We start from the raw sequence: 13,166 nt of genomic DNA on the forward strand, positions 1-13,166 counted from the left end.
TTTGCACTGCCACCACACACACATTCACACATCCCTCCGCAGAGGCACCCAGCAGAAGGGCTGCAAGAGATAAGGGCTGAAACCACCCCAGAAAAACATGCTGGCTCATCTACCCAAGCTCTGCTCATTCAGGAGAGCAGTGGGTTCGCACCGAAAGCGAGGAGTTCTGGTTTCCATCAGCCCTCCAACAGAGACCTCAAACTCCCAAGAATCTTCCCAAAACACAAACTGTTACAAACATACACAGAACCACCGTGACAGAAGCTTGAAGAGATGCTGTAAAACTGATTAGTTGTCAAAATCATCAGACAATAAAAGAAGCTCCAGCTGTGCTCCCCTTATTTGCGTAGAGAAATGCAGGAGGCGGGGCTCTATTTAAAATTAATTTCTTTTTTTTTGTTGTTTACTAGAACCCAAGTTACTCTGGTTGACAATTAAGCCCATATCCAATTCCTTCCTTTTTTTTTTTTTTTTTTAAAACCACCCCACTGCCTTTTTTTTAGAGTTTATGCAAAAAAAGATAAATTCCAATAAGTGCTACTTTAAAATGAGAAATGCAAGCTAACAAAGAGCTGGGGAAGGTTGGGCTATTCAGTCTTCTGTTTTAAGATCCCAATCCAGTACAGAACTCAACACCAACAATTCCTTTGAAGTCAACACCAATTTCAAGTCAATCTACTGCCTTTGGGCTTAGAGTTAAACTCTGGTCCAAACATTCTGCCAGGTCCTTGGTGCAAGTGTAAGAGGACAAGAGCAAACATATTTAAATTTTGGCTTGTGTACTTCAGCAAAATTGCTGTCAGCACATGTTTTTAAGTTCATACAAAACCCAGTGGGAGAAATTCAAGACAATAACTAACTTGGGTGGGTCAGAAAACTGCAGAAGAAAAAAAATACTTTAATGCAAGTAACACTAATCATGAAGCATGGTGCTCCCAATATCCTACTACACACTGTTGTTTTGGCCTTTGCTCTTAAGCTGACCTACAGATTAGATCACACAGATGCTTTGGCAGAACCACCAGGAGCAACCCATTTCCTCCCCCTGAGCAGAGGGCAGTTTGCTGTGGATGCTCTGCACAAAATAACTCTGGCCTGGATACCACAAGCAGCTCTTTGTGGCACAGATGCCGAGAGCAATACCTCAGTAAAGCCAAAACCAACACTGCGATCCAAGACCTCAAGACCACATCCCAGTTCTACCTCTGTCTGCCCGTTCCGCCTGAAGTAGCACCAGGCTGTTCGCTCTGTCTCATCTAACCCAGCTCTGAGTACTACAGCCTCACTGGGCCCTTGTTCCAGCATTAAGAGTTGGATTCAATTATTCTTAAGGGTCTGTTCCAACTCAGGACAGTGTATGATTCTTCTGTAATACTCAACTGAGGAAGCTTTCATTAACCTAAGTTAGAACAACAGGCACTGCTCGCAAGGAGAAGCCCTTCTTGTTCCTGTTGTAATAATTCATGTCTGAGTGCTAACTCGTCAGCTATCACAGTAAGAGAAAAACCTGGGGCTGGAAGTTGTTCTATTGTCATTCCAACCCTCTGCGAAGGGATTGGGAGCTGATGTGGCACAACACTGCCTGTTCTTAGTGTCTTTCAATAGACAGTGAAATCAGTGCCAGAAAGGCAAGAAGCTCAGAGCTTTTGGAGACATCTGTATTTACACTTCTGTCTTTTAGGGCAGAAATCTGACTGCTGCATTTTGGGGATAAACAATCAGAATGCCAGGTTGGTGCTTCACGCAGGTTGCACCATGTAGCTTCAGAGCACATGGACAGGCACTGACATGGATGGAGCAGTCCTGGCAGCCTCTTCTCAGCCTTTACCGAATTATGACTCCAACTTGCTTCACGCTACTACCATGGGGCACCCTTCACAAGCACCAGCAGTCCCATAAATCTGCTTTTTACAGCATGGCAGAAGCCTAATTACACATGATTAAACTCTGTCAAAAATTAAAGCCCACACATTCCTCTGAAATTCAAATCAGTCCTGTTAGGTATCAAGAAGCAGCAATGTTGATGACTGGAAGGCATGTTGTCAACGCAATGCTGCTGACCCTACGCAAGTGGGGGCACTTCCAACTCTTCATTTGAATCCCTTCTACAAACACCAGTGTAAGCACACCCCAAACTGTGGCTGTGCACATCTCAGGCTGCAAGGACAGATGCAGCTCAGACACCTACAAAGCTCACACTCGCTGCTCCTGCTCTCCTGCAGCTCTCCTTCTTCAGCACCGTGCATTGTTGGACCTCACTGCACAGACTTGGAAAGGTTAAGCCACAGCCCATTTATTTTTGTGACAACAGCTTAAGTGAATATTGAGCTCTTTAAGGACACATACAAGTTACACATCGTTTTGCTGTCATGAAAACAGGCACTGGAAATTAAATATAACTCATGTAGATGGACACTACAATAGGATGCAACATCCAAAGGAAATGCTGTTAAGGCATTTTGAGACTTTTATTACAAGGTAAGCATCATTTTAGATGGATGCAATACTAGCAGTGAGGAGAACAAAAGTTTCTGGCTTTTATTACCACTGAGGAGATCCCTAGGAAGAGGTCTGCCACACTGGGGACAGCAGTGATGCAGTGAAAAACATCACATGGAGAAACCAATGAGTGGTACCCTGAGAGAGCAATGATTAATGGCACACTTCACCCTGCTCGCTCCCCATGAACACGGTACAACCACAGTGCAAACCTCCAACCCCAGTAACAGCCCCTGGCAGCCCACAGAGCCCCCAGCTTAGGCTCTCAGCATGGATGCACACCTACAGAATGGGAATGGCACGTTCTCCCCAACAAATTGCAAAGGGACTTCTTTTTATTATTATTAATCATGTAGGACATTTTTTATTGTTATTAACCATGTAGGAGCTATTTGCAGCTGAACAGTTAAACATTAGATGTTATGATTTCAATTACATGCACTTGTGTAACAAGCAGATGAAAGCATATGTCAAACATCGGCAACATCCCTTTACGTACCTGATCTATGCCTCTTCCAAAACACTTGCATTAAGGAAGGTTCTTCTAGAATAATACGACAAAACATGTGCTTTCACCAATCCCCCACACTCCCTGATACACACAGGGGGCAAAGAAACTCCCCAGCTCAGGGAACATGGGGTGCACCCAGCTCCCTGCACCTCCACTGAGCGTGGAGAGCATGGCCCCCAGTGCCTGCCTGCAGATGTGGATGACTAAACATCTTAGGGACACGGACACACAAAAAAAAGAGGACGGATTTGTGCTTGGCACGTCCTAAAAGCTGCATTCTGGCAACTTTAGAGCTGTGCTCAGTGCTGCTGCAAAGAGGACAAGGTGCCAGCAGCATGGGGCAGCCACAGTCCCCACTGGGGGGAAGGCAGCCCTGGGCACTCGCACTCACCTGGCGGTTTCATGTAATATTGCTCGATATCAGACATGTCCGTATGCAGCGCGCAATCGAGATAGTGGAGGATAACTTTTCTGCTGAAGTAGTACCTCATGCCCATCAGAAAGATGGGCAAGCAGCAGGTCAGCAGGAAGGACTTGGTCACAACAAAGCACATTACTATGGAGATAAGGAAGAGAAATAAACGACACCTGTCAGAAAAGAGAATTTAGTGTTGATTTCAGAATACAAACTCATTAAAAAAAATAAAATTAAAAAAGAACACAGAGCAAAACAGACATTTGCAGCTCATACATGAGAATGGTGCAATCTTCCCTAAGTGGTGCTAAGTGACAGTGCAGCTCAGTGTTCCCGCAGTGCCGGGGGGGAGAAGGGCTGCTGGGGGACCCCCTGCACCCCGTTGTCAGTTGGGGGTGGGGGGGCTGTGCTGCAGGCACGGCACTCTGCAGCCATGTGTTTGGCACTGCGGCAATACTATTTCCATCCTGGGAAGCACTGGCTGCTGGGGAGGGGCACTGCCTTGGGGTTGAAGGTCCACGCAAGGCCTAGGGGGCTCCTGGAGGAGGGACCCTTTAGTAGTCGTTTTCCAGCACCCCACTACTGCCAGGGGTCCCTCTCCAATACAGAGTTTGAGCGGTCACCTGCAACTACCAATGGCTTGAGAACCCAGCCTTGGGGTGGAGGGTGCGTTTTCACAGAGGGGGACATGCATTATTACATTATTATTCACACAGAAGAGGAGTTCACATCATTACTTTCAGGAAGGGGGGCTTGGGCACAGATTATTATTTTAAAGGGGGGTTTCAAAAGGGGCCCGCGTGGTTATTTGCGGGAGGTGGGAGCACCTTGCAGGGATTATTTTGAGATTGCAACCCCCGGGAGGTGACACCCCCCACACCCCCAACACACACACTCGGAGATGGAAGGGCCCGGCCGTCTCCAAGCAACGGCAGTACGCGCTGCGCAGGGCTGCGCGCTGCGGAGCTGCGCGCTGCGATGCGCGCACCGCTCCCATCCCACCCCCACCCCCCCCACCTCAACCCCCAGCACGGAATAACCGCAAGGACGCGCAACCTCCGCGGGGAGCCCCTCACCGCCCATCAAACCCGCGCAGCGCAAACCACCCCCCTCTCCCTCCGCCGCGATGCGCTGCGCTCTCCGCATCGCTGCGGCTCCGCGTGGCTGCGGCGCTCCCGGCTCCGCGCATCCCCGCGGGGACACCGAGCGGAGCCGCTACTCACCCGCCATCAGCGCGTAGAGCAGCTGGGTGAGGGGCTGCTGCTTTAACCCCCTGAAAGCCGTGTTGGGGATCCGCTCCATGATACCTTCGTAGAAAATGCGGCGCACCACCTCCTGTTCGGAGGGGTGGAATTCGCGGATGTAGACGTTGTCGCGTTTGGGTTCTTCTTTAGGGGTACCGAGGGGAGCAGGGGGGGAGGAGGGAGAGCCCGAGAGGGTGGGCCACATTTGGGAGGAAGAAACAATGATGGTGTCTTTTTTGGCTCCCGGGATTGAGTCATGGTCTTCCGCCACGATCTTGGTCTCACAAACCATCTTGGGAGACAGACAATGCATGCAAACGGGGCGCGGGGAGGGAAGGAGGAGAAAAACGGGGAGAGGGGAAAGGGGAGGGGGAAAGCAAAAAAAAAAAAAAAAAAAAGAAAAAAAAAGGGGGGGAGGGGGGAGGAGCGGAGCGCGGAGCAGGGCCGGAGACCCGCGGGCAGCTGCGCGGGGCGCGGAGCAGCGCAACCGGGCGGGACGGGAGAAAGGAGCTGCGCTGCATTTTGGAGAGGCATTTATAGGGCGGGGGGGCCGCGGGTCCTCGGGGTCCAAGAACCCCCCGCATTGGCTGCGCGGGGTCGCCATGTGATCGGGGGGGGCGGGCCGCCTGCCCACCTCCCACCCCCATCACCCGCGCCGCCCCTTTGCAAATTACTACGGCGCGTCCGTGCGCGGGGGGCGGTTTCCTCCCGCGGGCCGCGCATCTCTTCTCTGCATCCGCGCACTGGGACGCCGCTTTCTTTCATTCTTTTTTTCTTTCCGCGTTCCCATTCTGGAACAGTCGCTGCGAATGCGCGGAGCCCTACGGGCAGACACGACCGCGGGTGGGTGCGAGGGGTGCGCGTCCCGGCGGGCTGCGGCGCAGCGTGGGCGCTCCGCGGTGACTCATGCGGCGCGGCCCCCCACCCGCCCCATCCACGCATCGAGTGCTCCCCGAGCCCACGCGGCCCCACATCCGTCCCCCACGCCGGCTCCGTGCCCCGTCCCCCGGTCTGTAACTTTTCCTGGGGGAGAGAGAAGGCGGGGGGATGCGCAGCGAGGAGGAAGAAGGAGAGGAGGAGGAGGAAGATGGGCTCCTCCTCTTCGCAGGACCCGAAAAGCTTCGCTCTCTCCCGGTTGGAACTGGCCGGCATCTGCCCCAGGCATGCGCCGTGCGGGAACGGTGCGGGACCGGGGAGGAGGTGCGGGGATGCGGAGCGGCGGGCACGGGCACCCACACCGGTGGCCGTCTCCCTCCCGCCGGCTGCGCCCCCGGAGCCCCGTGTGAGCCCCACTGCGAGGTGCGCCCCTGGAAATCCCATCCTCCTGCGGGGTGCACCTGCGCGTCCTCCTGCCCGCTGCCCCCCCTGCAGCCGCCTCTATGGATGCTGCATCCCCCTGCGGACTTCAGTGCGTCCTCCATTGGGGCCACTGGCACCCCGTGGGCTTGCATCCGGGGTGAGGTCCCCAGGATGGTGCGCAGGCAGCTGGGGCTTTGCTCCAAGCTTGGTGCCGCTGTGATGATTTCGTTGCTTAGCTTTATTGTTAAAAAACAAAACACACACACAAAAAAAGCGTTCCAAATCACGGGGGGGGAAAGATGAGGCCAGGGCTTGGAAGCTCTCCCACCCGCTCAGTGCCGCACCTGCAGACTCACACTGTGCCCGGTGCCCTCGTGGGGAGTTGGGGGAGGCGGCCGTGAACTGGTCCTTTTCCAGAGCATCTGAGCCAGTGTCCCACCCGCTCCAGAGTTGGGGTGACAAGAAGTGGCACTGATGGCAGCTCAGCACGTGGGTCACAGTGCCAGGGGAGCAGTGTCCCCGAGCAAAGAACCTCCCGTGGGAGGAAGATGTCCCCGTATCCCCATGTCCCTGGCACATCTCACCCTCAGCAGAATTAGCCAAGGTGAAGGCAGAGAGGCAGGATGGGGAAAACAAACAAATGGGGCAGCATTCGCTTTCGGATTGTGAACGCTCCAAGCCAAAAATAGGAGATTGCTGTTTTAAAAATATAATTCAAGCAACACTCAGCTCCATATGCCTGGGTGAAGCAGGCATTTATTTTTGTTTGATCCTTTCTACGCTGCTTATTTATGAAATAACGAGTAATCAAAACAACTCATTCCTTTAAAAAATACTGCTGCAGTTATGTAACAGCCAGGAAAGCTCCCAGTTCCAGTCCTGCTCTATGGGCCGGAGTGTTGGCGGGTGGGTTATTTTTAGAAAGACTCCAAACATTTGTTTACTACTTATGCTGCATCTTGTAAGCAAAAATGAGCATCCTCTCTTTGCCCAAGGTGAGGATGTGCTGCTGCAGTGGGGAAATTGAGGCACGGAGGGGCTTTGTGCACCATCATGCAGTGACTTGGAGGAGCCACGGGTACGGCACTAGCTTTCCCAAGCCCTGTCTTAATGCCAAACTTCACCTTCTGTCATCGCCAAGCCAGGTTTTCAGGTTTCTCCAGGGCTCTGGCAGAGCAGCAAGGAGGGATGGGGACGGAGCAGGCGGCTGTGACGGATGGAAGCAAATGTCAGTGAAAATCAAGTGCCTTGCTGCAATCGATTGCACAAGGCAGGCAGGTTCCCAGACAGCAGATTTGGGGCCCTGGAATAAAAAGAATATTGTTAGCAGAGCTTCCTGGCAAGGCAACTGCACTGCCCAGAGCTTTCAGTCTGTAAAAGCACAGTTGTCATCCCAAGTTACTGAGGATTTTGCTCCTCCAGGACCTGGGGGGAAGTCACCCACATGCCATGACCCACTGCTGAACCTCACAGAAAGAAGTAATGTAATGAAGACGGACGTTTCGGAGTCTGCATTTCATGCCAGTGCTCCCAGCAGCTCTCACTGCAGTTAAAGAGCACTCGATGCATGGATGCTCGATCCATTTGCACGGAATAAATGGGGGCAAGTCGTAACTCTGAGGGCTGAGGAATTCTGGTTTGAACACCCCAAACAGAAGTGGATTTTGCTGTAAATCTTGGAGCAACAAACCCAAGGGTGATTTCAAACAACTTGGATGCTCTATAAGAGCATTTGTTCCTAAGGAGTGGTGGGCACCAAGGCAGGACCTCACCTGCAAACTTGAACCTCCAGCTCATGATGTGCTGGGCAAGGAGATTGTGCTGTGGGAAGGGACTGTGCATAGCAACACCACAGTGTTGGCTCTGTCTTTCTCCTGTAATAGCCACAAGCAGCCACAATCCTTCCCTCATGAAGGGCTGTTAGTATATTCCAGCAATTAATGAGTTGATGGGAAAAGCTACCCCAGGTTCTATTGGTGTGGTGGTGCCAGAAGGGCTCTTCCCAGCACGGTCTGGTGGCTCCAACCCTATCCTCTGCAATGACTCTATCAGTGAGTGACCGAAGCAGGTGCTGAGATTTCAAGCTGTTGTTCTTATCTGCCCTCAGGTCCTCTTCCAACCCTCAGCTTCATCGCTACAAGTGGCTTTGCCATGCTACGGGCGCAGGCACCCGCTCAACTCAATGAGCAGCCCAGCACCACGGCTTTAGTGCAGCAGCCTCTGCTTTGTTGGGCTGCAGGAAGAAGTGAAAGCCTCTGTCGGCTGCAGGTGTGCATATGAATGTGAGCTATTTGCCTAATAAATAGCTTCCTAAAGGGTGATTAATTAAAATCTCTACTGCACGACTTGGGGGGAGGTTGAATAGGGTGTGAAGGAGACACCACTGAAATGGTGGGAACAAAGACCACACGTGGCTGGAGGAGCACCAGGCCTTTAAGCCAGGTGCATGTGGGAATGCCACAGGTGGTGCGAGCCAGGGAGTGCTCATTTCTTTTTTTCCCTCCCCTCTTGGAAAAGTACCTGTCTTTGCAATCAGCTTTTACTCTTGCTATGATTAACCCGCAGCCACCCAAATTTTGGTTACTTGCTTGGGTCAGCAAGGTAACAGCACTAGGAAATGTGCTGTATCATGAGCAGCTCTGTCAATGAGTATCTGTCTTTGTTAAGGAAGGAAAGAAGAACCTAAAGTTAATGATTGTACTTTCGGCCAACAGCTATTTTGCTGGCATTTTTAACAGCAGTGATTTTAACTGATGGCTGAAGCACAGCTGTAGTGGGCTGGCGTTTTTTCCTGCCTTTGCATGCTGCCTTGCTGCAAGAAGCAGAGGGAAATTTTCCGGTATTTCCAGTTTTGCTGTTCAGAGATGCCTCCAGGCTCTGTGCTCACGGCCTTGGTCCCCTTCCCTCTGCACATGGGGACAGCAATTGCTCCAGGTGCAGAAGCAAAACCAATGGCATGGAGTCACATCTGCCCATCCTCATTGCTCTTGGGAGCATCAGGATCTTAAGTCGCACTCCCCACAGCTGACTTAAGCTTGCTCCCCTTCCTCTCGGAGAGAATTGTAGAATCATTAAGGTTGGAAAACCACTACTATCATATAGTCCAGCCATCAGCCCATCCCCACCATGCCTACACTGTGAATTCTGGGAAAAGTCTCCTTTTGTTGTTGCTGTTTTTCTTTGATTGTTTGTTTGTTTGTTTTAACTGCTATTTTTATTTTTCAGTGGGATTTAGTGGCAGGCACTTGGTTCCAGAAACCGTAACTTTGAGGGAAACACCAAATATTGTGAATGCTGTAAAGCAATGGGCTGGCACTGGGGTCACAGAGGCATGAGATTTTTAAAAGACGGAAAGAAGGTTCTCTAACTAGAGGATCCTAGAGGTCTTTTCCAACCTTAATTCTGTGATTCTGTGACCCAGTGACTTTCCCCTCTGATGAGTGTCACAACACAGCCACTGTGATAAATGTTTATAAATGCCCAAAGGTAGGTGGGAGGCAAATGGATAAGGCCAGGCTCTTGTTGGTGATGCATAGCCATGGTACAAGGAGCGGTGGCCTAAAACTTGAACGTTGGAAGTTCCATACAAACATGTGGAAGAAGGTCTTTACACTGAGGGTGACGGGGTGCTGGGACAGGCTGCGCAGAGAGGTTGTGGAGTCTCCTTCTATGGAGATATTCAAGACCCATCTGGATGCCTACCCGTGCAACCTGTATTGTAGGAAACTGCTTTAGCAGGATGTTGGACTCAAAGATCTTTTGAGGTCCCTTCCAACCCTTTCTGTGATTCTGTGTCATCCTGCGCTGCCATATTTTCATTAAAATCAAAGTCATAATGGCTTGTGAAGATTAAATACTCCAGTGGAATTTTTGTAACAGTAAAGTTGCTATAGCCATGGCTCTGGACAAATTAGAAAAAAAAAAAAACCAACACAGAGGCCTGGTAGTACCCCATGGCATCCCACCCAATGATGGGCACAGCCTGGCGCCCTGCACAGGTGCTGGGAGATACCACCCTGCAGTTCTGGTGGGAGAAAGGCAATCACCACCGCTAGCCGAGTCTGGAAGAGGTGAGCTGGGAGAGCCGTCCCATCTCTGCGCAGAGCAGGAGAAAGCCAACCCGCACAGACCTCCAGCGGCGCTCCCCAGTACTGCACTGCGCTGCCCTGCCACGCCTGGGGCTCCTTGTCCCGCTATCGGTGCTCAGTGCACAGCGAGGAGACCTGGGAGAACAGAGGGTTTGGTGGAGGCCTTGTTCTACTCCCTGCTTCCTTCAGGAAAGCGAGCGGGAAGGAAAACTTGCTGCTTCCCGTCCTCCCTGTGACCCTGTGGCGTTTTCCTGCTCGGCCCTCCCCTCTAGTGCCCTCCCCCCAAACAGGCACCAGTGTGAGCCATCATCTGTCTTCATGCCATCCAACTGAAAGCCTTCCAACGCCCAGCAGTCCTGCAGGTGCCCCTGTTAGAAACATCCCTGTCAGACATGGTGAGTTGCTTCCAAAGCAGTGCTCTAAATGCACTGCTCCTGGGCAAAAATAGGCATACTACTGATACTAAAAACCTGGCAAAATAAGATGCAGATTGGGTGTTTTTTTATTCCTGATTAATTCCTGCCTATCGTCCTATTTTCCTCGGTCTGGACCACCAGGGCTAATGCTAAACCATTTCTTGTGCTAACTCCAACCCCATGCTTGTGGGACATCTGCACAGCCATCCATCCTCATGATGATTGCATGTCATCCCTCCTGGCTGACAGCTTGTTCAGTTGGTGGCTCTGTGTCATGCCTGGGCCAGGGTTTCATCCCTGTACATTGCTCTGCTATTAAAAATACGGCATTCAGACCCTTGTTCCCCCAAACATCCATGCACACAACACAGCTGGGGGGGAGGGTGGAGGGCAGACACTGGGCTGGAAGCAGTGATTGGAGCCCAGCTCCCAAGGAGGTGCTTGGTGCGGCTCTGATTTATGGGTTTTGTAGGGGAAAGCCAGGAGCAGTGCTGAATGCAAAAGGGAAGATCAGAGGATTTGAGTTCCGGGCTTAGCATCTCATTTCAGCCTGTTGATGGGAGGCTTGAAGCCTGGTGAGGAAAAGCTCCTTGCTGCCGTCCCTCATCTGTCCGGCAGCTCTCTGGGGACTCTCTGCTGCCGACTGCTCCAAAATTCAATTTCTGCTGTGGCGGTGGCACATTGGGGCCGACAGTAATTGCTTTCTTGGAGGAGTGGCTGCTCACCTCTGCCAGGGACGGGGCTGGGACGAGTGTCGTGCCCCAAATAGTGGGGTGATTTTGCTGAGAGTACAGCTGGGAGACCTGAATCAGCACAAAGCTTCTGGGGGCCACGCATTCACTCGCTGCTGCTACCCTGTGCTATTTCCATCCAGCACATCTCCAGAAAATAGCTCACCCCCTGCACAGGGCTGGCTCTCCACGGCAGGGAGCAAACTCAGCAATTTACCAGAGGGATTCTGCTTCTTATTTTAGACTGCTATTTTAGCCTTACTTTTGTTTTTACATTTCTCACTTTTATTCCTTTTCCTGCAGTGGGAATGAGGTGCAACGTCGCACTGCTCCATGCAAGTTTCATCCTACCCCAGCTATTGCCTTTAAGTGAGCAATAATAGATGCTCTGAGCAAAATAGCTGGTTTTTTATTATTTATTTATTTATTTATTTATTTCCCCAGTTGTAACAGCAGAGAAGACAAAACTGGACTTTTTGGCTTGCTTGATCCAGGGCAGCTGCTGTGATCATAGAGCCATTAAGGTTGGAAAAGATCACTAAGATCGTCTAGTCCAACTATCAACCCATCCCAACCATGCACACTGACCATGTCCCTCAGTGACACATCTACACATTTCTCAAAAACCTCCAAGGATGGTGACAACTGATAGTTGATTTGCTGGAAGGTGCAGAGTCCTCACACCAATTGAAAATGTGTGTTGTAATGTGTTATCTTGCACCACCCCTTGCAAATGGCCCTTCCTGAGGGACATTTGCCATGCAGTCTGCCGTCTATCAGCTGCATGCAGAAAGCTGGCCATCAGATTATCTATGCCTAACATCTGTTGGCCATCTCAGTTTCAGTGGACAGGATGGGAATGATAGGTTGCCGTCATACGAGTCTCTTCAGTTGCTTCAACACATCAACACTCTGCTGCACCAAACCAGGCTACATCTGTTATTCCTATAATGCCAACTGTGTATCATGTTGACTCATTTTCTATTAGATCCAGCTGTTCAGGCTGATATGCTGATTGACCTTTTCAGCTTGTTCAGCACATGGCTACCAGAGGCCATCAGACATGAGATTGACACAGGTTCAAGGCTCACATCCATCCTGCTGGGGTGAAGAGGCATTTCACCCACCTGTTCTGAGTAGGAGCACCTTGGAGGATCAGCTGACCATTGCACGAGGCCACCACTGTGTCTGCGGCATCAATAAATCAATCTGGCCCTGAAGTTTCAGTAAACTCTGTAACCTGGAACATACAGCTCAGTCACTCACGCTCCAGCTTGTAGGAACCATAGATTCAAATCACAGCAGGACCTGGTTCTGCCTTCAGCTTTCCAACGCAGGAGGAGATGCCACAATGATGCACATGCTAAAAATACTTTGGAAATAACATGTGGCAGTCCTGCTTGCACGAGAAGCATGCCCAAGGCTTGGGGAAGGGAAGAGGACTGGAAGGCAGGGCATGAGGCTGACCAATGCACATAAATGAAGGAGATGTATAAGTAAGGAGAGAATTAAATAAATAAATAAATAAATAAATAAATAAATAAATAAATAAAAAATAAGTAAGGAGAGAATAGGATCTAGAGGAATATGATCTTGCAGGCAATGATTTCTTAATGGAGCTCCCATCCTTTATTTTTACCCATCTGTTTCTCAGCATTCAGCCCCTGAAACTGAATCTCCAGTTGAGGTGCAGTCCAAGGTTATCCAGATTTCCTTCAACAAGTAAGGAATGAGAATTCACAGACTATTCCCAGTTAAAGTTAGTCTCATCTGTCCTTAAAACCGTTCAGATATGGGGAAGTCTGCAGCTTCCTTCAGTAATGTAATCTCCAGTTTTATTGACTAGCATTTAAACCTCTTTACTCATCATACCTAACCTAAGTCACTTTTGTTGTGCGTTACTCCAATTACATCCTGTCCTCCTGCCAGGAGATAAGGGACCACAACTGAACACCTGCTTTAC

At 50.7% G+C, this 13,166-nt stretch overlaps 1 protein-coding gene across 1 annotated transcript in view; it reads right to left on the minus strand.

Moving 5' to 3' along the window:
- ASPNAT (aspartate N-acetyltransferase) overlaps positions 1-5,275 on the minus strand; it is a 29,911-nt gene extending 24,636 nt beyond the window's left edge. The window contains exons 1-2 of the mRNA XM_085223609.1: positions 4,649-5,275; positions 3,402-3,566 (exon numbers count right to left, since the gene is read on the minus strand). Coding sequence (XP_085079735.1) covers positions 3,402-3,566; positions 4,649-5,273 — 790 coding nt within the window. The 5' untranslated portion in view covers positions 5,274-5,275. The remainder of the gene's footprint in view (positions 1-3,401; positions 3,567-4,648) is intronic.
- Between the last annotated feature and the right edge of the window lie 7,891 nt (positions 5,276-13,166).

The sequence above is a fragment of the Meleagris gallopavo genome, chromosome 4, assembly GCF_905368555.1.
Source record: "Meleagris gallopavo chromosome 4, MGAL_WU_HG_1.1, whole genome shotgun sequence".
NCBI classification, from domain to species: Eukaryota; Metazoa; Chordata; class Aves; order Galliformes; family Phasianidae; genus Meleagris; species Meleagris gallopavo.